Source organism: Phoca vitulina, unplaced genomic scaffold (assembly GCF_004348235.1).
Source record: "Phoca vitulina isolate PV1807 unplaced genomic scaffold, GSC_HSeal_1.0 scaffold33, whole genome shotgun sequence".
NCBI classification, from domain to species: domain Eukaryota; kingdom Metazoa; phylum Chordata; class Mammalia; order Carnivora; family Phocidae; genus Phoca; species Phoca vitulina.
Genome location: NW_022589736.1, coordinates 12,979,518 through 13,004,063, shown reverse-complemented (window position 1 = coordinate 13,004,063; position 24,546 = coordinate 12,979,518). Strand labels below are relative to the sequence as shown.

At 51.3% G+C, this 24,546-nt stretch overlaps 1 protein-coding gene across 10 annotated transcripts in view; it reads right to left on the bottom strand.

The window, feature by feature from the left end:
• The window catches only part of CELF2 (CUGBP Elav-like family member 2), an 803,688-nt gene that overhangs the window by 24,573 nt on the left and 754,569 nt on the right, over positions 1-24,546 (bottom strand). For all 10 annotated transcript variants that reach the window (XM_032426083.1, XM_032426080.1, XM_032426078.1 and 7 more), the window contains one exon: positions 19,381-19,515. In XM_032426083.1, coding sequence (XP_032281974.1) covers positions 19,381-19,515 — 135 coding nt within the window. The remainder of the gene's footprint in view (positions 1-19,380; positions 19,516-24,546) is intronic.

Sequence of the window (24,546 nt, the reverse complement as noted above, 5' to 3'; positions counted from 1 at the left end):
AGTTGCTGTCCACACCAATGACGACGGACGGGTGCCAAAGCACTCAGGTCAGTAACCTGGAGAAAGCTGCCTGTCAGTAAGGGGCACCAGCAGAGCCCTGGGAAGACTTAGGACACCCGTCAGCACGCTGCTGTGGGATATTCTCCATAACTGGGGGAGACAAAACATAATACCTCAATCTCTGCAACTTAACATTTTTCAGACCTTGTTTATAACCCAGACCTCATTAGTCTCTAGTCCTTCCTGCCGCCCCTCTGGGCGGTCACCCTGCATCTCCTCTGTTGTGGCAGGACAGGGTCATGGAGGCTGGCTAGCATGGGCATCCCTGAGGAGGTCAGGAAGACGTTTCCAGCTGGGCCTCACAGATCCTGAAAAGCGAGGCTCTGGCTCTAAGTAACACATCATGATGATATCCTTACCCCCTTTTACAGACAGAAAACCAGAGGCAAAATGGGGCTGTAGCTGAGACTGAGTGCTTGGGACCCAAATGGTTTCATCTCCACAAGCTTCTGTTTCATCATTTTTAAGTGGGGGGTAAAACAAAACAAAACAAAACAAAACACCCGACTTAAAAGGTTGTGAAGACTCAGTAAGGTGATCTACGTAATGAACTGGGCACAGCGTCTGGTACCATCTGGGGATTTTTAGACCGCCGTCGATTACTGGGTATAGACCAGCTGAGGGGATGCGCCTATGTGGGATACGTCTCCTAAAATGAGGAGCAAGGAGGTAAGCTGTCTACAGAGCTTCAGTCACTGATGACTGGACAGGCACAGGGTGACCCCCTTCTTCCTCACAGCGAGTCACTGAGAGGAGTGTGTGCACAGGCCCCGAGCCCCTCTCCGTCTTGGGCGGCTGCCCGGGGACCCCCTGCTTGCGCTCAGCTGCCGACACCCAGAGCGGCAGCGAGCACATGTGTCCGGCACCCACTTCTGGCTGGAGCTTCACATGGCGGCAGGGGGCAAGGAGCCGGCCACCCCTCAGGCCCCGTGGGCGACCTGTCACAGCCCTCCCCTCTCTAAGACGGACTCGAGGAAGGGTGGCAGAAAGCCATGTTCCGCTCTGTCTCGATGATTCTCAATTATGATGACGAGCAGCGAGCTGGAGAGAGGGCTCTGTAGACATGCACATGCACGCGTGGAGTGTGGGCATGGGGGGCATGAGCGAGGAGGGGGAGCTGGGAAATCCAGCAGGCCTACTTTCTCACGGACGATACAAAGAGGGCTCGTTAGGTCTTGGTTTGCTCTTCATTTAGAACCCCAGGAAGACTGGATACAGCAAAGTGGGCCCGCTATTCTGCGGTGTGGGGCTCGTGCTGGTAGAAGGCTGGGAGCGGGTGGGGGGCTGGGGATCAAGTGAACTAAGTAACTTGCCTTCGAACGAAAAGACTCCCTGTGCTCCTTAGCTTCGGGCAGGACTCTGAAGATTCACCCCGAGTCTCCGTTGGAAAAGACATCTCAGCTGCATCTCTAGCCACCTTTAAGAGTCCTTTGAACTCTAGCAAATTGTCCACTTAAAGCAAGAAACCTCAAACTTGTCACACAGCCCATCTCAATCATGTGCTGTAAAACCAGATATTCAGCAGACACACAACAGAAAAAGAGACCCCAGACACGGAAGACAGAGACACATGAAATGCCCCCCGACCCCCATATTTTCCTATTCCTGTGTCAGCTGGCTGGCAAGATGCTGCCCTGGCTAACTGCATGCTGCCCACCTAAAATGCCCTTTGGTCTCCCCTGACGATGGTATCCTTCGCTTTCTCAATTAAACTGTTCATGACGTGTGCCAAAGGGACACTGGGGGGTGGGGCAGTAAATACACAGGGGTCTTTGTCGTCCACGGCGCCTCTTTCAGGAGAAGGCCGCTCGGTGCACGACCAAGCCAAGCACAGCCCACCCTCCCCTTGCTCGCACACTGCAGACGTCCCTCGTCACTTGTCGCATGTCACATCGTAAGCCTGTTTTACTCCTTCTTAGAAACCACGGATGAACCCAAAGAGGTCATGACTGGCCGGCCAGCCAGGAAATACAATGGCCACGCAACCAACAAAAGTCCTGCATTTATTACCTCGCGCGGCAGCACAGTTCTGGGCCTTCTATGAAGAAATGTGGGAGGGTTGAGAGGGTTAGCGGCTAGGGGAGGGGGACGAGGTGGGAAGGGTGAGCACGTGCCCGCTTCCACCTGGTCACGGGATTGCTCTGCTCTTCTAACCAGGTTAATTCATTGTTGGGAAGATGCCATGCTCAGTTAATTCCCAGACACCTGTCACAATCTAAGTGATAAGATGGGTTCTTTCTCCTTGGAACGGTGCGAGATCTTGGATCAACAATATATTGAGAGTGTCTCCGCCCAGGTCAGAGCTTCAGGTCACAGAAGGAGTGCCTAGATCATTAGGTCCCTCGCCAGGCCAGAGTGAAAGAAGGAAGGAGGGAAAGAGAGAAAACAGTCCTAGACGAGCCAGAGGAATAACCAGCTGGCTCACCCACCCAGCCCAGAGATTTCTCTCCCTCAATCTCCATCAACAGTAATGGATAGTGCTGACTTCCACACACATTCCTTCATTTCAGGGTGGATCCTCTGAGGCAACCCACAAACTAGACTGGGAGTCTCTTCTCCACCTTGAAGATGGGAAGCAGAGGGTCGGGGGCTGAGTGGATTTGCCCGGCGCACACAGCGAGAGGCGGTTCGCAATGGGGCCAGCTCTGTAGCTGTGTGGGCAAGTCCCCGGGGAGGAGGCCATCGGGGTACCTAACAGCTCTGGGAGAGGGGCTATTTGGGAAACCTTCTCAAAGCAACCCAAAACACAAGCAAGTTGAATCTTACCTAATTTACAAAAAAAAATGTTTCATTTGGTTTCTTTTTATGTTTATTCCAGAGATAAATGCTTATTCTTCTTTTTCTGAGCTTTCTAGAGAGAAAAGGCCTTTTGCTTCACTTCCCAGGAAGACATCCCCCTCTCTCTGCTGTGTGGATAAACCAGACGTCCCCCCTTCCAGCCCCCACCAGCCTTGATCTCCACAATGGGAGGCAGGTTGCCTAATGTAGCTGGAGAGACTGGAAAGGACCTGACATCCACGGGGCCGCTGAATTAAAACACAAGACATTAGCAGGTGCTTGATGAAGGCCTTCCTGTTCTCTCTTCTCTTTCTGTTCTAATTTCTACACTACTGGGAGGCCATTTAAGTTTATTTGGGTCCCAGGGCTATGTCTGGAGAGAGAGAGACAAGATTTACTACTATACGCTCTATGGTTCCCCCCAAAGATGTCTGTGTCCTAATTCCTGGCACCTGTGACCATGTTAGGTGACATGACCAAGAGGGATCACAAGCTGCTATTCAGCAGGCCTTCAGACGGGGTGATCACCTGCCTGGGTTCCTGCCAGTGGAAAAGCGATTGGAAAGCGCCGGAAAGAGGGTGGTGTGAGAAGGACTTGCTCTGGAGATGGAAGAAGGGGCTGTTTGTCCAGGAGAAGTCTGCAGCCTCCAGAAGCTGGAAAAGCAGGTAAACGGATTCTTCCCTAGAGCTTCCAGAAAGGACCGAGCCCTGGTGATACCCTGGTCCCAGCCCAGTGAGCATGTTCAACTTCTGACCTACAGTCGTAAGATAAGACCTCTGCATTGTTTCAAGCCACTAAGTTTCAGGCGGTGTGTCAGAGTGGCAACAGAACTCGAATACATTCTCCACTTCAGTTCCAGCAGGCCTCAAGCGAATCACGGCGGCAGCTCGCACGGACGGAGGGCTGAGCATGTGCGGCCTTTGTTCTAAGCATTTACATGCAGCAGCTCATGTAACTGTTTACAGTTCTCCTACGAGGCAAAGTCACCGGTGGAAGCGCACACCCAGCTATAGGTTGGAGAGGCAGTATTTAACCCAGCTCTCTGGCTCCAGAAAGTTAACATTATGCTGAGATCAACTTAAATTCCTATTTTGCATCTTGCATCGCTCTGTAGCTGCTGTTGAGATGGGTTTACAGAAGCAACGAGCTCGCAGTCATTGAGACTCACCCTTGATTTTGGGGCTCCGGCCCTTCCCTAACCTGTTAAGACCTTGGGCAGTCCCTCCACTTAGCTGAGGTTCAGGATGATCCTCAACATGGGAATAATGTGACCCACCCTGAGAAGTGACACATGATACTCCAAAGGTCAAATGAGGCGGCACTGATGTCTGACGCACAGTACGTGACTGATAAACACCGCAGAGGCTCTGTCTCCGAAGGATGCAAATCCGGTCATCCTGTCCTCGGATTCACGTAGAGCCGACATTTCCCTGTTGAGGGGCAGGTGAGGGCACGGATGCCCGCCGGCCCTGCAGCCTGGGTCCGTTGGCCTTGTCGTCAGGCATCTCAGGCCATGTGCCCCGCTCCGAGAGCGAGGAAGGGGGCGAGCAGGCCTGCCAGCCAAGCTGGGGAGACACACGGTGATGCAAAGGTAGAACTGAGCCCGGAGAGGAGACGAGGCGGAGAGCCGGTTTGGGGTGTTGGCGTCAGAAAGGTATTCTCTGTAGCTCAGGAGACCAAAACAAGGCTCACGGGGTGAAAGCCTCGAGGAGGCGGGTAGAGCGCAAAGGAGGGCAGTCTGCAATGGCAAGTGGCCACAGACGCATGTCCCCCCCCCCCCCCCCACCCCGTTCGTGGAATTAGGAAAGCAAAGGTGGTCAGGTGGTCCCGTTTCCGGGGGTTTGTGCGGACCCTGGGCCTGCGCTTGATGGCTCTGGAGCTCTGATAATCCAAGTTTGGAAAAGTTCTTACTGTTTCTGCTAGTGCCAAGCACAGGCCGGCTGCATCCCTTGGCGGGGAAAAAACTGGGACTCCAAGCAGGCAGAACTCGGCGGGTATAAGGCGGCACTTTGGTGAAGGTTCCTGTCTTCACGGCCCATAGGGTAACTGAGGGATGTGAAAACCCACGGCCTGTGCAGGCCCGCAGACTGACGGGGTCCACACCAACATAAGCCCGGTCAAGCTTAAGATGCAACGTAGCTTCTACCTTCTCCTTTCCTAGGAGAAGCAGCTGCCCCACAGAGCACAGCCAATTCAAATCCTCAATGACTCCATCACAGAGAAAATGACGAGAGAAAGACCAGACTTTGGGGGCGGAAACTCTCTGACCTGGGGCCCAGGGCTGCTGAGATGCTCTGAGAATTGTTCTGTCCATGGGAGGCAGGGACCACACTGCCCTTTGAGGGCGTGGTAACCATGCACACATTTAGCGGAGAAAAGTCACTTTTTAAACATGACAGTTGAGGACCTCCTACACCACAATCACCTGGAGGTGACCTCAGACTCCTGGAACCAAAATCTCGGGGTGCAGGGTGCAGGACCTGATTTAACCTGCCCTCCTGGGGTGGCTCTTGCTCACTGAAGTGTGAGAGTCACTGGTCTCAGAGGCGTCCAGGCGCTTCCATCAGACTGGGTGTGAAAAGTCTGGGGCCTGAGAAGGTGAGAAGTTTTGGGGAGGTAAGGTTTGGCTTGTGATAAGAAGGGAACAGATGCTGGGAGGCAGGAAACCAGAAGTAAAAAATTTCCTAAGACTACTGAGTTATGGTTCTCTCTTCCATAAGAAAACAAAACCCCACCAGCAGATGAGCTTATTAGTGAGAAGTGGTGCCTATCTTACTTCCTAGAGCCTACAAGAGTAATGGACAGATAACGGGCACCAGATATTTGATGAATGAATAAATGAAAATAATAGTGAATGCTGAGGCAGGTACACTGAAGGCCGTGTCCAGTTTCTCTTAGGACAAAGCCAATTGAAGACCTTGATGAGCGTGGCCAAGGGGATGCCATTCGGCCTTACACTGTGCCTCACAGAGGGTCCCCAAGGCCACAGCTGGGCTGTTGGCTAAGTGAAAGACTCTCCTCTAACTGTTCTTGTTGCTCACAGGCCACAGAGAGTGTGGACAAAGCCAGTTGTTACCCTGTCACCAAGATAGGCAGAGCTACCCTTCCATCCTCTGACATAAGTCTTTTGTAGAAGGAACCAGACGCTCGCTCTCCTTTTCCATGCTGGCACTCCTGTGGGCCTCCTCGGTGGACGGGGGTGGGCACAGGTCCCAGGGCCAGGACCAGCCTGGAGAACCTGCCCCTCCCCTTGAGCCGAGCCAGAGACACACAGGGAAATACCGGCTCCTTCTCCTTCTGTGCAGAAGGTGGGATGAAGGTCAGGAGTCCCAGTCTGGGGTGAGGTGGCTCCTAGCACCTTCCTTTTACAGGTTCCAGACCCAGAGAGAAACGTAGACAGATGGCCACGAGGGGCTTAGGAGTCTCTCCCACTTACCACTTCCCCATTTACCACGTACCTCCTACCCGAACGGGGCCCCGTCCTCCTTGTCTGCTATCCGTGTCTAGCTCCCATCGACCCCAAAAATGAGCGTGCTTCCCAGGAACCCAGTGCATCAGTTTCCCCACGTTTCCCCCTTGCCCTGGACAGCAAGAGATTCTGCTTTGAGCTACAACAAAACAACATGGACAGCAGCCGGCGAGAATCTGCCTTCAGCGCATTCATTAAACCTTTCCACCCACGATCGGATGGCAAAAGCACAGTGGCTTTGTGCTTTAGAGAATGAAATAATTGCAAACGGCAAACTGTCTACCTCGACCAAACATACTGAGGACGCGGGAGCCCGCGGTCACCCTTCTGCCCCAAACAAGCTTGGATGCCGTCTGTCGCCAGCTCAGGGGAGCCCGTGAGGAGGCAGGATCATTAGGCAATCACACGAGCACCGTCATTAGCTAATCACAACCCTAGGGCGTTAACAAAACAGGGAGCCTCTCTTCTCCCAGGGGGCCAGTTACACCACAGGAACCACGCCTCTTATTTTAATTTATTCCTTATGAGGTTTTTTGCGGGGTGGGGATAGAGGGAGGAGGGCAGGAGGCTGTTTGTGTCAGAAGGTGGGGTGCAAAGGTGTTCTGACGTCACTACTCGATGGTCTGTAACAGGCATGTCCTTGGTCCCACAAACATCTGTCCCCCATCACTTCACCTCCCAAGGACAGTGGACGATGCGGCTTCGGGCGACACGGGGCCAGCCCGGTCCCCCCCAGGTCTCTGGGAGATGCGAGAGAGGAACTCTCATGTCTAGAGGACTGGCTGAAGCAAGCCCCTTGTCTGGACCCTGACGGCCTCCGAGGCCTTATTAGAAGGCAGCAGACACAGTGGAAGGTGACAAAGTGGTGCAGGCACGGAAGGAGCCCACGGTCTTCTTCCCTTTAATTTCTATTTCCACATGCTTGTTGGAGCTCTCACTAGCTGATACTCTGAGGAGAGACATTCGTCAGTTGTCAGCCAACCTGGAGACCTCCCCACCTTGCCTCGGTTCCAGTGTCCTCCCCAGTCCCATGAAGACAGACACTTAAGGAAGGCGTCAGGGGCACCTGGGTGGCCCCGTCGTTAAGTGTCTGCCTTCAGCTCAAGTCATGATCCCGGGGTCCTGGGATTGAGCCCCGCGTCGGGCTCCCTGCTTCTCCCTCTCCCACTTCCCCTGCTTGTGTTCCCTCTCTCGCTGTCTCTCTCTCCATCAAATAAATAAATAAAATCTTAAAAAAAAAAAAAAAAAAGAAGGAAGGCATCACTTGGGGCCACAAGTGTGAAAAAGTCCCTTCATATAAACTCAGTGGACACGGATCTAACAAGACCGGAGCCAAGAGAAAACTGGACCTGTTTTCCCTTCTAGCGATATTCTGCTTGAGGATTTACCAAAATACAAGTATACACATGCCCTCAGATGGCCCCAGATGTTTGTTTTTACAGAGGGTGGTGACCACGAATTGAAAAAATTGTTGATTTCCTCACAAGGGCGAGAACATGTGAATGGAAAAATCCAGAACTGCAACTCCAGGTCCCCCGGAGTTCCTGCTTTTGCATGTTTTGAGGCATGGCAGGACGGACTGTCATCACATCTGCCACTCTCGGCCCGTGTTCCTTCGGCAAGTCATTTAACCCTGCAGCCTCCCGTGGGCTTCTCAGGATCACGAGCGAGGCACCCGGACAGATGATCCTCAGGCCTCCTTGTAACTGTAGAACGTGCTGATCTGACCAGCTCTGTGCTCCTGCGAGAAGGTGCGGGAAACGAGCCTCTGTGGGAAGCAGGTGCATGTCGGCGGGTCACTGAAAACCTGTCCGAATCTGGGTTTGGGAGGCCCAGGTACGGGGGACAGTTTGCCCAGAGGGACAAGGCACTCATTTCTGGGAGGCAGATCTTCCTTTGGATGAGAGGCCAAGGTCGGCCAGGGCCATGCGCTTGGCCAGCAGCGTCCTCGAGCGGGGAGCCGTGGGCCGCAGGTGCGCGTGAGCGGGGCGGCTGCCCTTGTGAACGGCCGCCAGGTCGCCCAGGGCCTCAGTGCCCGACTACGTGGCGGCCGCTCCGAGGACGTCCTGCCCCGTCATGGTTCCCTCACGCTCTCGAATCCATGGTGTGTTGGTTCTATAACCTCAAGTCCAATTTGAGGTGCTGTGGGAAGTTCACCGCCCACTTGTTCAGCTGAGCCCCAGAGTAGAGAAAAGGAAGGAATGGGTCTCCTCCCTGCATTTACGTTCTAATACTTTCAGAAGGGTGGGAAGACACTCATTTTTTCGAGGGCAAAAGGTTCAGCGGAAAATATCCCTGGATCTTCTTCTAGTTTTAACCTAGTTTCCTGTTGTCAACAGAATTTTATATCATCCCAAAATAATGAAATAATTTTTCCCATAAGATACTTAAATGTTGTCCTTTAAAAAAAGCGACAGTGTGCATTCTACGTACGTATTAACCTCAATATTTCGGTAAAGGGGAACAATTCCATTTCACAACTGAGAAAGCTAAATAAAGAGGAAATGACTTGCTCCAAATCAGTCTTTCAACTCTTGGTCAAGATGTCCACATACTCTAGAAAGAAAATGAAATTGTAACTCCTCTAGTACATTCTCCAGATTACCTATTTTTTTTAAACCTCTGCCCTGGGTATGAACTTTTTTGTCTCTAGCACTACATATTTAAGTTCTTAACCTACACGTGATGGAAGTACCTCTCTGTTCTAAATTCCTTGCATCCTCACCAATCCTGACCTCCGTGTGCTCATGTCTTCTTGGGGAAGGAGGTGTTCCCTCTCTCAAGGCTCCTCCGTCCCTGTCCACAGCGCCGACTCGGGGTTCATGCCCCGTCACGCACATTGTTATGCACACACACTGTGGGGGAAGAGCAAGGCGGGGCAGGGTCCCCCCTCCCAGCTCATGACAGACCCCCACGCACGGCCCCGGTGCCGCGGGACACCCATCGAGGAGGGTTTGACTCCATCCCGCCGACCACCTTCCGACTCAGCCCATCCTTTCCCCCCTCATTGGCCTCTTCCTGTTCTCTTTCATTCTGGCTCCTCTTTTAGCTTAGAAACATGTTCCAGTTTTCTTCATCATCATCTCCGTCCTGACCCTGATGCTTTTATAGACTTTTTTTTAATCACTGTGTTTCATGACACTATCACGTATCAGTATGTCATTCTCATCTCCGGTCCCACATTCCTCGTGTCTCACTGTCTGCAGAGCTGTGACATCTACTCCACGGCAGTGACCAGCCACGCAAGGGGGGACCGAGGGCCTAACCACTTCTGTGCGCTCACCTCTGTCACCTTCCTGCTTGAAGCTCCTCTGCCCGGTCCCGAGACCCTGCTCCCAGCACGTGGTTCCTCCTGTCCGTCCCACAAATAGTCATCAGCCAGCATGGCGTACCCAGTCTCCTCCTCAGCTCTGTTTGGTGATTCTAACTCAATGGTATCACCCACCCCCACGCTGAGATCAGTCCACCTCACCTCCGTAGCTGATTTTCAACCCACTCCTCTGACTCTGAGCTCCATGACAAATTCAAAGGCCAGATATCCAACCACTTGGTGGGTGCATTTGCACAAAAGGCCTGTTCACAGGTGCTTCAGCTCAATCGAATGCAAAATCGAATCACCATGGGCTCGAGCTTTCCCTCCTCCTGCCTCCCCTCTCTCTACTAACGAACACACCGTGACGCGGGTCCCCCACACCACACGCTTCTGTCCCCTTCAAGCCCTCCTCTCTGTCCTCACTCACATCCAGTCAGTGCTCAAGTCCCATGGCGCACTTCCTTGTGCTCAAAGTCCTTAGATGCTCTTCACCATCCACCAGAGAAAGTTCTGGCTCCTTAGCCACAGCGTTCAGGGCCCTCCCTGGTCATCACTTCCCATACTTCTCATGCTTGTGAACAAGGAGAGGAGTTTCCATTTGCTGGCCAAGTCCTTCTTCTGTATTTTCTCACATTTGACACATTTGCTAGAACTTCTATTCCTTCTTGACATCTCAAAATCCTACCCAGTCTTAAAATTTGGGCTCAAATGTCAGCTGTTCTATTGAAAATGTCCCCACCTCCTCAAGACAGAATCTGTCCTGTCACTGATACCTTGTACCTTACCTGACTTCCTGCTTTTCAACTAGATTGATCCGGGTGGTGCATTTTGCTTATTTTTTTTTTTGCATGTGGCCACTGCATCTAGTTTATAGCGGTTCGTGGGATTAAACCATCTATGAACTAAAGGTTCCTACTTTGTTGCTTTCAAGTCTTAAAACATGGAACTTAGACCATAAACCTCTGGGAAGCTGTGACTGGCAACTTTTGTTGGCAAAAGTTGATTGCATTTCCCACCTGATATAAAATATAATTAAGCGATTAATACATGCTTTTTACCAGTGCTACCTGGTATCAGACAGCAACACGGGTAGTTTAGTGGGGAAGAGAATCTCGCTGTGTTGTACAGAAAATAAACCTCTGAGCTTGTACACGCGTCAGCAAGGGATCTGATGTGGGTCTGCCGCACAACGTGGGAGACTGTGCAGAACATTATTTACGACGAATCACTAACACTGGGCCAGCACAGAACCCCAGAGCCGCTCCAAGCAAACATACAAAGAACGAGAGCCAATATCTGAAAACGTTAAAAGGTGTACCCCAAACAAGGCAGGAGCAAAGCACTGAGTGGTAAGGGGGAGACAGCCCTAGGCACGCACACAGGACCCGTCTGCCCCCGGGGCGACGGGACAAGCAGGGCTCAGGGCACAGGTAGAATCGGCTTGCGTAAGTCCAAGCGTGGGCTCTGCAGAGAAGTGGTGATCTGTAAGTATCTCTACCCCCTCAGCCGGGCAGCTGTAGGAAGCTTTAAATTAGTCCAGGACTGTCCTGAGACGGCAGTCTGCCCCACGTCAGGGGCACCTCACCAACCGCGACACCAGGATGACTTAGGGAATGAGCTGCCTTTCTGCAGATGTGGCCCAATGGACTTCTCATTTTCTTGAGGCTGAGTGAAAACATCAGGGAATTCCATATCTAAATGCCCAGCACACCCAGAGCCGAGCGACACTCCCCTGGTTGGGAGGCATTTACATGTTGTTTTTTTTTTTGTCTGTTTTTAAACCCTAGAAGTAGGATGATCAATGCCAAATAAAGAAGCACTACTAGACAGACAGACCACTCCCAGTTACTTTTTTCCCCCCAAATAAGTTTTGAATGCCTAAGAACTTTGGAAATCATTTGGTTTTTGTGAAATGCTTGTGTTGAGAAGTCACAGAGCAGAAGCCCACGTACACTTACTCTCTGGACTCCTACCACCTGCCACATCTACTCTAGGGGTGCACACCTTCTCAGGGCTCTTCGCTCTGTTAAAGGTGCAGAACAACGGGCAAAGCTTATGGAAGAGGGAGAAAGCTGAGGAAGAAGATTCCTCCCTTCCCCACTTTGTCTAATTCATAAAATTTTAACAGAACGTAAACAAAAGTGTTGGTTATGGTTTTTTAAAGGGTGTCAACGTTATATTTTATATTTCAAGGCTCACCAAATCATTTGACTACAGTGGACATTTGGCTTTTTGAAAAACTAATGCTAGAATATAAACTACATGAGGGCGGGGGTTTTTGTCTGCACGGTCCACTGTGATGGGTTTCAAATGCCTAGAACAGTCGTGGGTGTGCAGGAGACATTCAGCAAATGTGTGTGGAACAGATGAAAAAATATACCCGAAAATTATAGTTACTATGGTGGCATTTTATTTATGGAGCTTTTACATTATGTTCAACTCCATTAACGTCAATGAAAATAAAGTGAGCCCTGTAATGTCAGGAACAAGTTAACACATGGAAACCTTCTAGAAAAAAAAATGTTGAGAGTTGCACGAAGTGAACCAAGAATGGGATTGTCCGTTCTCTTTCTGTAGCAATAGGGTGTAAAGCTGTTAGATTCAACCCCACAAATAAACAGCGAATTTTAACAACCCTCCTAACTTAAAACACTTAAAAAGTGTAGCTAATGATGGGGAAAACTGACTGTTTCGAGACTTTTCTTTGGTAACAAGTAGTGAAAAAAGATGAGTGTCTGGAGGAAAATGGGAGGGTCAGGGACGCCAGTCAAGGCTGAGGACAGTGTAAGTAGGAACAGCCTGGGCAGCCGACTGGGCTCTTGCTTTCGCTGAGCGGTGCGGGTCGTGGAGGGCCACGCGGCCGAGCGAGGCACACGTGCTTCAGGTTGCTGCTGGAGGGTGATCTCTCGAAAGCCCGCACTCAAGTAGATGGTTCTTGACAAAATGAAATGCCTTTATTCGACTCTCATGCTTATATCGTGACATCAGGACATTTTGAAAGCCAATCTTCGTATAGTGATGAGAATAAAAAAAATGTTTTATGTGATTTTGTACTAACGGAAAGTGGTATGGTTCGTCCTTCAGGAACCTGTCAGACCCGAGTATTCGTCTGGAAGGTGTGGCTCCTGTGGGATTCCGGACGCACCAGGTCACGGGTCAAAGGTGGGTGTGGGGACCCTGTCACTCGTCACCACGGCAGAGCCGGCTTCCCCCTTAGAGATGGGTGCCGAACACATGCTTTAAAACACCTGCATTACAACATTGTCATTTGGCTATGCGACTGAATTAAAAACCATCTGACGGTCTGTGATGTGCTGTTCCCAAAGCAGGGCGGATTACAAGTAAATAAACCGTTCCTACTTTGAAAGAACTTACTATCTAGACGGTGAGAGACAGGGCGTGTGCTCAAACAACCATCCTGCAGAAAAAGTACGTGAAGTGTTCTAGTACAAGTGTGAAGAATGTACCTGGGTGGCCCAGAAGGGTAGATGGCATTTCTAGAAGCCTCTTCCCTGCTTGACACTGCAGCTTTCCCTTTCATCTCCACCCACGAGGAACATCTAAGGGAGCTCAGGGTTAGAACTAGTGAAGTATTTATGCTAGAAATGTAATGTGGAAACACTTAATTTTTCCTGGAAGGCTTCTGGTGGAGGGGGCATTTGCAATGATTCCTAAAAGTCTTCGAGTATTAAAAGCAATTTTTATCAATTCCTAGAAAACATTCTTTTCCTGCAGCTTAATTTACGTAGTATAAACTATACTTTTTATGATGTGCCTTAAGAACACCAAATTGAGACCCATAGATTAATCTTCCCAAGCACTGACGCTGCAGTAAATCAGCGATGTAGGAGATTTTCACAGGAGGAAACAGGAAAAGGCACATCCGGCCAAGAAGCCAGCAGGAATAAAGGCATAGAGGCCGACAGTGTGTTTGGGGAGGATGAAGAACGGCCTGGTTTAGCTGGAGAGGTGCTGGTGGGGGGCGGGTGCCGGCAGGACAGTGTGGAGGAAGACCAGGGAGCACCCTGAATGCCACGCCAAGCGGCCTGTTTTACTCCAGGGCGCGCCGAATCACACGGAAAGTGTCTGACGGAGCCGTCTTGTTTTGCCAACAGTGGGCAAAACGGACGGAGGGCCAGGGCGGACGTGGGGGCTGCTCTGACAGCACAAAGGGAAGACTAGAGCTTCGTCCACCCGGAGGGGGGAAAACAGGACGTTCCAGAGAAGGAACCAGAACTGCCTGGATGCATGGAGGATGAGACGCACAACCAACCTGGAGGCTGGTCTGAAGTGGCCGAGGAAAGCGGAGATGAGCCATGTCGTGGCGGCGCTGCTCTGTGGACTGAGTGACTCTCAGGCTCCCGGGGTTGGGGGATCCCTGGAGCGGCCTCGGGGGGACATGGCCTCTCCCAGGGCCCCCTGTGTGTCTGTCCCTCTCCCGTCTCATCATACTCCACCTGGCGCTCCTGTCCCCCACGTGTGACGGCTGGGCAGCAGAGGTGCGGGGCCCAATCACACCCGTGACACGGGTTCCCGCAGGGTTTGCACGTAGATACACATGTGGGGGACAAACGCCTCTGGTCATGCTGAGAGCCTCTGGGGTGACCCTGAAGATAACTCCTCATGCAGCTGCCCTGGTGACAGGGGCATGTGATGCTGAAGGGAACCACTCACCGGTCCTTCCGACCTGAGGACCCCAGGAAGTGAGGATCACATGGAAACAACTCTAGGCTCCGTGAACCTTAAACAGCCCCCGAGGAGGGGCCACCATGTCCTCGGGACTGTGTCTGTCCCCGCCTTCAAGGAGGCAGGCCACCTCTTGAAGATGGAGAGGAAAAAATATTGCCTCGGATGTAAAGGGAGAACTATTTGAAAAGCCAACAGTGGGAATGGAAAAAAAATCCTCCCTAACATTTTAAAATGCCTTATATACTATCAAAGGAAATTATCTATTATCCTGAAGAGTGCACTTGATTGAGTGTACTTGCGGAAGCATTTGGAGAATTTTAGAACATCTTAAAAAAAAAAATAGAAGGCAGTCAGTGGAATAACGGGGTACATGAACGCAATATTATGTTTGAGACAGAAAATGCCAAAGACACGTGCCTGGGTGCTGATAGTAATGCTCCCTCTCTCAAGCTCTCAAAATCACCCGGCAAAAACAACAAATCCACGAGCGGGGGAGAAGACCAACATTACCATCTTTCTTTAAGACCTCACTGCACACCTTGTAGACAATTTCTTCTTTATACCAACACAGAGACACATTCCTCAAAAGCAGGTTCAAAATTTGGAGAAGAAATGACCCAAGAATTAATTAACTAAATAGGAGAATGAAGTAAACAAAGGAAAAATTATCATATCAAAATAAAAGACAAGAAACACGATTAAATTAGGCTTCAAAAGACCCGTGAGAAACCCATAAAAGGCGTAATATGCATTTACCTGGTTTTTATTCTTTCATGATTTAATTTCTAATTTTATTCACTACCATCTGATAATTGCATGAAACACGCTAACCATGGGCAATTTAAACTATTTTAATTTTTATTTCAAGGCCATGAGACAAAGGAACCTATTTATTGCCTAAGGAGATTTTTTTTAAACAAAAATTACAGCTTAATCTTTCATGTTTTAAAGCATAGATTGTTTAAAGTCATTTATAATAGGGGCACCTGGGTGGCTCAGTCGTTAGGTGTCTGCCTTCGGCTCAGGTCATGATCCCAGGGTCCTGGGATCGAGCCCCGCATCGGGCTCCCTGCTCGGCGGAAAGCCTGCTTCTCCCTCTCCCACTCCCCCTGCTTGTGTTCCCTCTCTCACTATGTCTCTCTCTGTCAAATAAATAAATAAAAATCTTAAAAAAAAAAAATCATTTATAATAATGCTGTAGGGAGACTGTGCCTGGGTATGCAAAACTGAAATGCTAAATTTACAATTATTAAAAAAAATAATAGTTTGGGGGATTGACTTGTCCCTTTCCTTTCAAGATGGATTGGTCTGAAGTGTAGGGGACAGCTTTAAAAACAGGGTAAAGCCAAGGCCTGTGCGGGACCCATGCGATGGGGCATCAGTGCATTTCACAGATGGACTGGACTGCTAGTGGTACATGATGGTAGGTCCTGTTTTTTATTATTTAAAAGTAAATAATGGCATTAGCCTTGGGAACTACTTCATACACCTTTTATTTCATAGAAAATTGCTCTGATGAAGTGGGGGGTCATGAATTCTACCAGCCGCATTTTCTGTGACTTAGAAAAAGTCCCTGGTGGAAATTAGAGAAATAATTTACTTTCACTTAAATGCCAGATTTTTTTGGTTATGCTTAAGAAAAATAATTGACATGTAGATTTAAAATCCTTGCTGCTGCTACAGGTCAGGATTCTAATGAAATACTTTCAGCTGTTATGCAAAGCATTGCTCAATAGAGAGGAGAAAAACCACTTTCAATGGTGCCCCAGCAGAACTTAGGGAAGGGCAGAACGCCTCTTTGAGAGCAAAGGTAAGGACACTTTGCTCTGGGGAGAAGGAAAACAGATCTCAAGACACATTTTCCCTTTCGTTAAGAGCTCAGGAAAAACCTGAAAATGGTCAAATGTGTTTAAAGTTCCTTAAACACACAGGCCATCTTCCTCCGCTGTCTGAGTACCCCCCACTGGAAAAAGGTTCCAGCGTCTTTGAGCTGCTGACCCTACTGGATGCAAAGCGCGTGGATCCAGGGACAGGGCGGCCCCTCCTCTCTGCTCCCGGCACCGTGGCTTCCCTGCTGGTGAGTGATGGTGCCAGTGCTCTCCCACCTTCCCGCCTGCTTGCTCGCTCTGTCTTCACCTGAATGCTCCTTCCCTAGCCAACCAGGTGGCCTCCAGCTCCCTTCACTCTCCACCACGGTCGGTCTGGTGTGTCCTCATAGCACCGCCTGGCCTGGCATATATGGGGGGCGCTGACCTGCTTATTTTCTGAGATCCCCGAACCAAGTGGAAGACGCCTGAGAACAGGGGGCACGTCTGCTCTGCTCCCCGCCCCCCCGGCCCCCCTGCACCCAGACAGCCCCTCGTATCTGTTATCTCTCAACTCCGCTGTCTACACTGACCAACTCACGTCCTGTGTGCACTTGACTTCTTAAACTGACAAGTCTTCTTTTAAAGAACGAAATATTCAAATATTAGTCCTGATTCCCCAGAGCCAAGGCACATTCCAGCCCAAATATCACAATGGGAGAACATATCTTAATAAAGTCAAATGAACTCTCACAAGCAAACAATAGGCCACATATCATTAGCCAAAATGTCCACTTATGATAATGGTCCGTCTCTGGAATGGCAGAACAATTTCTATGTCACTACAATACTCAATATATCAAAGTTAAAGACTTTCAGGGCTGATGGTCCAAACTGTGGGCTAAATGGCCCCTTGCCATTTAAGGACAAATTTTCTTTTTTTCCCTACTTTATTACCAATAATTACCAATTATTTCCTACTTTATTCCCTTTATTATGATGTGGTCAGCTTCTGCTGGTTACTCTTGATAAAAGGAAGAGAAGATGAAGACCAAGGTTGGAAATATTATAATTTACTTTTGCCAAATATAGCTAACATTGATTTGCCTTTTTTTAAAAAAGCTACTAATCCTCTTTATTTTTATATAAGCAAATAAAAAGCAATCAGATTATAATGACTTTCAGTTTTTTTCTCTCCAAGTAAAACAGAGTTAAAAACATCAGCTTCTATGGTGTGCACTGTGAATTGTACAAGACTGCTGAATCACAGATCTGTACCTCTGAAACAAATAATGCAATATATGTTAAGAAAAAAAAAAAAAGAAGAAGATAGCAGGAGGGGAAGAATGAAGGGGGGGAAATCGGAGGAGGAGATGAACTATGAGAGACGATGGACTCTGAAAAACAAACTGAGGGTTCTAGAGGGGAGGGGGGTGGGAGGATGGTTTAGCCTGGTGATGGGTATTAAGGAGGGCACGTTCTGCATGGAGCACTGGGTGTTATGCACAAACAATGAATCATGGATCACTACATCAAAAACTAATGATGTAATGTATGGGGATTAACATAACAATAAAAAACAAAAACAAAAAAAACCACATCAGCTTCTGACTAAAGATACAATAAAATGTGTGTATGATACTTTGTGCTCTTTTAATGTAATCATTCCATAGTCCCCATAGGGGAGATAAACATCCTTATTTAAGAAAATGTTTTTCAATCTGATTTATAAAAAAGATAAATCAGCGAGGTCAAATGTTTAACTTGCTTTTAAGAAAAGTCAGTACTATTTTTATAAAGGGGAATTTATGTCAAAGATGCCTATTTCTTTTTTTTTTTCTTTAAGATTTTATTTATTTACTTGACAGAGGGAGAGAGAGCGCGCGCACAAGCAGGGGAAGCAGCAGAGGGAGAGGGAGAAGCAGGCTCCCCGCTGAGCACAGAGCCCAACACGGGGCTCGATCCCAGGACCCCGAGATCATGACCTGAGCCGAAGGCAGACGCTTAACCAACTGAGACAACCAGATGCCCTGAAAAATGTCTATTTCTTAAACAGGGTCATCGGAGGATTTATTTAAGTAACAAGTTTATGTACTGCATTAGAGTTGTGACTTAATTTGCTGGAAAAAAACCCCAAACAAACAGCTGAAAGTTGATTTTTTGGAAATACCATCTACTGTGCCAAACGAGGCCCGCATATGGTAACGGTACATTTTGGAAGACATTTTAGAGAACCAAGTCAACACAGCTCTGTGCTGCTGCTGGGGAGGACAGGGCATGCACGACGAGTCCCCCCGGCCTCTCCTAAATGTCCCTGCGGCGCGTCTCTGCAGCCTGGACTCGGGGAAATGTGTGCCATACCCAGGGTTTCATCACCAAGCCACAGGCTTGGCTTCTGAGGGGGGCACAGGCTCCCGGGGTGGCCCCACTGCTTCCTGTGGTCAAAAGCCTTAAGAAAGCCGGCCTGCCGTGTTTTTTGGGTTCTCCTGAAAGCGAGCCCCGCACTGGCCCACGGTAGTTTCTTCAACACCCTGCTAGTGTGCTGGGCAGAGCCGGCAGAGGGCCGTGGGCTTTGCAGGGCTGGGAGGGAGCCCGGCCAGCACCCGGCCGTCCTCCTCCATGCACCCGGGGCGGGGGGAGCCTCATCTATCAAGGCCTAGAAAATTCAGAGAGGAAGAAAAGCCAGCAAAACAGTTTTTAAGACACAAATCATGGTATCTAAGCAACCACATTATGTCTGGCTCGGATGAAAAGAAAAATGGCATCTGCTTTTGAATAAGGCAACAACATTTCCGAGGAGAAAGACTTTAAATTGCATCGCCCAGAAGGTGACCGGGAGCCAACAACAAGGATGTTCCTCTCTAGACCGTGGGTTTTGAAAGCAAACGGGCAGGGGCAGGACGGAGCGGCTGCGAAAACAGGACGCCGGAATGATTAGCGATGTTGAGGTGCAGCAGAGAGTTCTTGAATGGCTAAGGACCACGACAAAGAGAGCCGAACACACAGGAGGGAGAGAGGGAGGCCCTTCCTGGAGGCGCCCGCTGGAGCGCTGACCGGAGTGGGCGGGGGCCGGCCACCAGCTCGGTGGTGGAGTCCCTCCCAGAACACTCTCTTCCTTGTCTGCCTGGGAAAATCAAATGCACAGGCCTTGGCGCTCGGGGTCTTTAAGAAACTTCACACGGGTCCAGCCCCCCCACCCCGGACGCCCGCAGCCTGCGCTGGGCGCCGCCCTCCCCGCGTCCCCAGAGGGAGGGCACCCCCTTACCGGGACTGGTGAGGGCTCCCAGGGCGCTGCTCGTGGTGGACAGAGGGTTTGCATTGGTGGTGGTGGCTGAGGTCTGGGCCGCGGCCGCAGCGGCCGCCAGCGTTGCCAGGTTCTGTAACTGCAGAGCATTCATGCCTGTGGAGGGAAGAGAAACGCCGCGTGAGCAAGAGGCCCACTTGGCCGGGCTCCAAACACGAGGGCAGCCGGCGAGAGCAGGGGCCCCGGGCAGCAGGCCCTGCGAGGGCACGCTCTGCCCAGCTGCCTTGGTGACTCGGGCGCCCCCGCGCGTCCCAGCGGAGCCACCTACTGCGTGGCCGGCTGCCTGTCCGCACCCAGGCCGCGTCCCCGACCGCCCCCTCCCAGGGCCGCGGAGATCATCGGGAAAGACGAGGAAGATTCTGTGTGTGCGCTGGCCACGCAGCTGTCCGGAAACTGAGCCGAGGGCTGGGCGGCTGCAGGGTGGGCTGCCGGGGAAGCCCACTGCTGGCACCAAGAAGGTTAAAAGCTCCTGCTCTGAACGTGAACTGCTGTGGCTTCCTGGCGCTGCCACCTTACCAGCTGTGGGACTCGGGGCGAATGGCTTCCCCTGGTTTCCTGCTTAGTGAGCGGCACTCTTCCCTGCTGCTCACCTCCAAGGGCAGGTGCCGCTTAAATGAGATGAAGACTGCAAACCGCTTAGCACTGTGATGGGCACAGCGTCAACACCCGTGTTAGCGACTCTTACGGATGTCCTCTCTCCACACTTACTGTAAATGTGAACCCTAAAATGTGACCACGGTAGGAACTCACCAAACATCTGAGGAATAAAAAAGTAAAGGAATAAAAACGGCAATGCTGTCCTATTTTTATCTGTAAAGTGCTTGTATTTGCATTTTCGTGTTTTAAAGAAGGAAAACGCCTTTAACCAGAATGGATCTCTGGCTAGTGAAAACTGAGAGAGCAGTGAAAACAGCAGAGAGAAGTGAAACTTTGCAAGAACACGAGGGTGGGATCAGCTGAGATCTGGAGGTGTCACCTGTCACGGGAAGGCTGCCTGGCCTGGGGGCGGGGCTCGGGGGTGGTGCCCGCATTGCCTCCCCACCTCTGTTTCGCAACCCAAGGGTCTCTGAACATTCAGTCTTTGTCCATGATTCACTTCACACTAAAGTACAAGCAGGCAACCATGGTTTTCTCCCTACACAGAGGAATTTTATACAGAAAGATACTAGCGTTAAGTAATCCGCTTAATTTTACTTTCTTCTCATGTCTCAAATCCAGGTACTTAATAAATGCCTACTGAGCAAATTTAATCTGCTTTAGAGAGACTGGCCAGATCACAGCTTCCTTCTGTGTTGGGGGTGGTGGTAGATGGAAGGGGGAGAGAATGTTCTAGCAACATACCTGTGAAAGCCCCTAGCCACGGGCGTGGAGCCCTCCGCCTAAGCATGGCTGCGAGCACCGCTGCTAGGCTCACTTATCCTGCTCCTCCAGCCTGGCTGCCTCAATCACAAGTCACTTTTACTCAGAAGAGAGTTCCTGATGTTTTTGCTGCAAAATGGCTCCTCATTTTGCTCAAAACGACACTCTGTCTTCTTCCAGGAGACACCCAGCCTTCTTGGCTTAGGGGGGGGGAAGCCAAACACCTGTTTTTCAAAATCCACTTAGGGCCTGGGGATGCTTCGAAGCAGGACACAAGTTTTTGTGGAATCCTGCTAACCTCTGGAAGGCAAGTGCAGACTTCCACCAACCCTGTTTTCTCCAGTTAAGGCAACTGGAGTGAGGACCAGTTCCCCCCCCCGCCCCCCCCCCTTCTGCTTTTCTGATGCAGAGGCGTCCCTTCCTTCCCCCGGTCCCATGTGGCCAGGGCCTGGGCTGCACAGCTTTCTCTGCTGGCGACAAAGAGCCACGATTTCCTAGAGCCACGCCTCGGCAGGGGCGCCCATGGTTCTGAGCAGAGCAGGTGCCAGGCAGGCTTCTCATGCTTCACACGCGCTCCCTTCCTTAGTGTTCGTAACAAACCCGTGGACCAAGTCACCGGTGGCCCTCTCCACACCACAGGCAGAGGAAACAGAGCCCGGAGAGGTCCAGCCCTGGGGAAGCAGAGCCTCTCACAGCGAGCCCGGCCTCCCCCCGATAGCTCCTTCTGGCCTTCTGGTTCCATCTGCAGCTCTTCTTCCCTCCTCTTCCTCAGGGCGCTTGCTCTCCACTTACTTCACTCAACTCTGCACCCTGAAATTTAGGGGGGATGGGGCGGAGGAGAGAAGGGGTGGTGAGCACAAGACTTCCAAAGGAAACGTGCCCGGGGCACTCGAAGTCCACGTTGACCAGCTCCTCACACTGGCCACCGCGGCCCGGTGTGCGTCCGACGGTGGGCACGGGGAAGCTGCAGGGGGACGGCCGAGCCTGGCACCACCGGGCCTCAGTCCCACTTGCTGGCCGCCCCGGATCTGACGGGCAGCCTTCTCAGCGCTCCCTGCTTGGTTCGGGGCTCGGGTCCCCGGGAGCGAGGCCTGGGGTGCGTGGTCTCCAGCGGGAGCTGAGAACGGAGTTAGCCAGGGACCGGACCACACCTGTGTCCTGCATCTGGTTCTCTAAATCACAGAATCGATCCTTTAATTTCTTAATGTGATTTCCTTTTCCATCCATTACCAGAATCCCCAACATCACAGATCACTGGTTCCGGATTCCTCGGGGAACAAATGGGCCGTGACCTCCTCGTGAGGACCGAGCGTGTTGCAGGGCTGTGTCCCTTCTGTGTGGTCCTCAGCTTTAGTCAGGGTTCTTAACTGCCGTCCGCCAAGGGGAGGCCGGGGGGCTGAAATCATGTGAAGAAGCGTGTGTAGCATGGGCACCACGTTCCTGGTGACAGAGCCTCGAGGTGAAGCAGCTCCCACCTACCAAGGGGCATGAGTCCTGGCAGAAAATCATCGAGCTGGAGGCCTGGGCTCGGGCAGTGGCTGTGTCTGGGCTGGAGCGGGGGGTCTGAGGAAACCAGGACTTGGAACGGACCGTGCAGAGGAGGGGAACCGAGGACAGAAACAGCTCTAGCTCCGGTTCTGAAGACGGATGCACAAACAAGACCGCGCAGGGAAGCCAGACGAGCCAGGGACTCTCTCAGAACTTCCAGGCTGAGGCTGAACCCAAGGGGCACGCACACTGAGCCGGGACCCAGGAGCCTAAGGCAGCGGGTCAGCCCCCTCTGCAGGGCTCACTGTGGGCTGGCCACGGGGCAACAAGGCTCCCACTCCCTGCGGCGTGGCCTTCTGTCCAGCCCGATGGAGGCCCAAGGCTGGTCCTCTAGTGTGTCCCTGTGGGAAAACAGCCTCCCATGGGTGGTGAGGGCCCTCTAAATGCTGCTGGCCCACCACCCTGGTCACAGGGCCAGTCCTGGGGTACGCCGAGCGCCTGACAAGTTCCTCCAGGGCACAGGGATCTGGACCCTTCCCTGCCAACAGCACACAAGCCTGGTGGCAGATGCTCGGCTCTTCCTGCCCCCTCCTGTGCTCCCACAGCCAGTGTGGACATCACACATACTATCGGTCCTATTGAGGGAAGGGCCTTGGGGGCCCATGCTGCTTCCAGAAAAGCCACCTGCCCTGAGTAGGGAAAGCAGCCCTGTAGCTACGCATGTGAGGCCCTCGATCCTCTCCCTCTTCAACCACACCAGACCGTCTGTGGCAGCTCTGGTTCTCTGACGTCAAGCATCTGCACACTCAAGCACACTGGCCTCCTCTGGGCCCAGCCAACACTGGTGGGGCTCTCTGCATCCCCATTTTGGTTCTTTTCTGTCGTTTTCTTGTGTCTTTGGGGTGTGTGAGCCACCCTGTTCCTTCCTCGCTCAGCTCCCTTCATGGACCCTCCGGGTCGTCCGCCCACTGGTCACCCTCTCCGTCACCCCCGCACGGCGATCGGGAGGGGGCGCCAGACAGAGCGGCCTGGCCAGGGAGCTGGGCCCCAGCCTGGGGAAAGGCTGTCTCCCAAGAAAAGCAACCGCTTTTAACCTCACCAAGCACTCTGCTCCGAGGGGCGCCACACAAACCAGGGGCAACAATCTGGGTGACTAGAAATACAAAACATTTAAATACATTTTATGAAATCCCACAGCGTGCCAAGACCAAGATGGTAAAAAAAAAAATTGGGAAATACAGGCATTCAACTTTTCATTCATTACTTGGGAAAAGAAAAATCCTTCTCCAGACGAAGAAATGATGTACAAAACAGATGTGCAATATGCCTACTTGAAATTTAAGATTTAAAAAAATTATTTATAAGGAGAAGGGCATGAAAATTTAATTTAATGTTCACCTTAGGTAATTTTGTGTCTTATTGTTCATAGCAATTACCATAAATCTGCATATCAATAAGCGAGAACAGATGTCAGTTGTTACAAGTGCTTGCCAATCAGGTCTGTTAAAAAGTGACAGATGGGTGGTTATGGAATGTTCTCATAAGGCCTATTAGCACATTCGCAGTGAGAGGGTGGGAGGCTCCGCTCCAGGAAGGCCTGGTGATCTTCTTCGTGAATCCAGAGCCCCCACCTCGCGACTCAGGTGCCTCCAGGCGCACAGACCCTCAGCTCTCCCGCGCACCGGCTTCTGCAAAGGTCACCCCCTCTTGTCCTCTTGTCCCAGACGTTCTGGGATGGCCTTCTGGAGAGACAGGATCCCGCGCCGAGGAAGGGAGAGCGGCTTTGCTGTTTTGAGCACTGTGCTGTACACTCTGTTACTTTTAAAACTTAGGCCAGATTTTCTGGAAGAGAATTACTACCAGCTTCGTGGACTCGGTGGAGTGCAGCAGTTCTGTCTCGTCTATCAACACGTAAACTCTTTTTGGTCGTAGCTCCGTAAATCCACAGATAAACTCTTCTTCTTCTTTGTTGCTCTGTAGATGTTTAACTTCTTTAATGACGCCTCCGCGTGCTGGGGGTGGGGAGGGGGAACCAAACCAAAACTGCCCTAACAAAACCCAGCCCACTCTTAACACATGTGCAAGGCCTTCCAGAATGAAGGGAGGCCGCTTTCCTGTGCTGCTTCTCTGTGCGCCGTTTTGGAGCGCGCTCTGCATTCCTGACCTATGGCTCGGGTTTGTTATTTGGCCCGTAAAACCGTGTGCAGAGGAAGGTCACTGCAGTCTGTGTTGCGGAGACACGGAGCACCGGTTTACAGCTTTGGCACAGTCCGGAGCTCG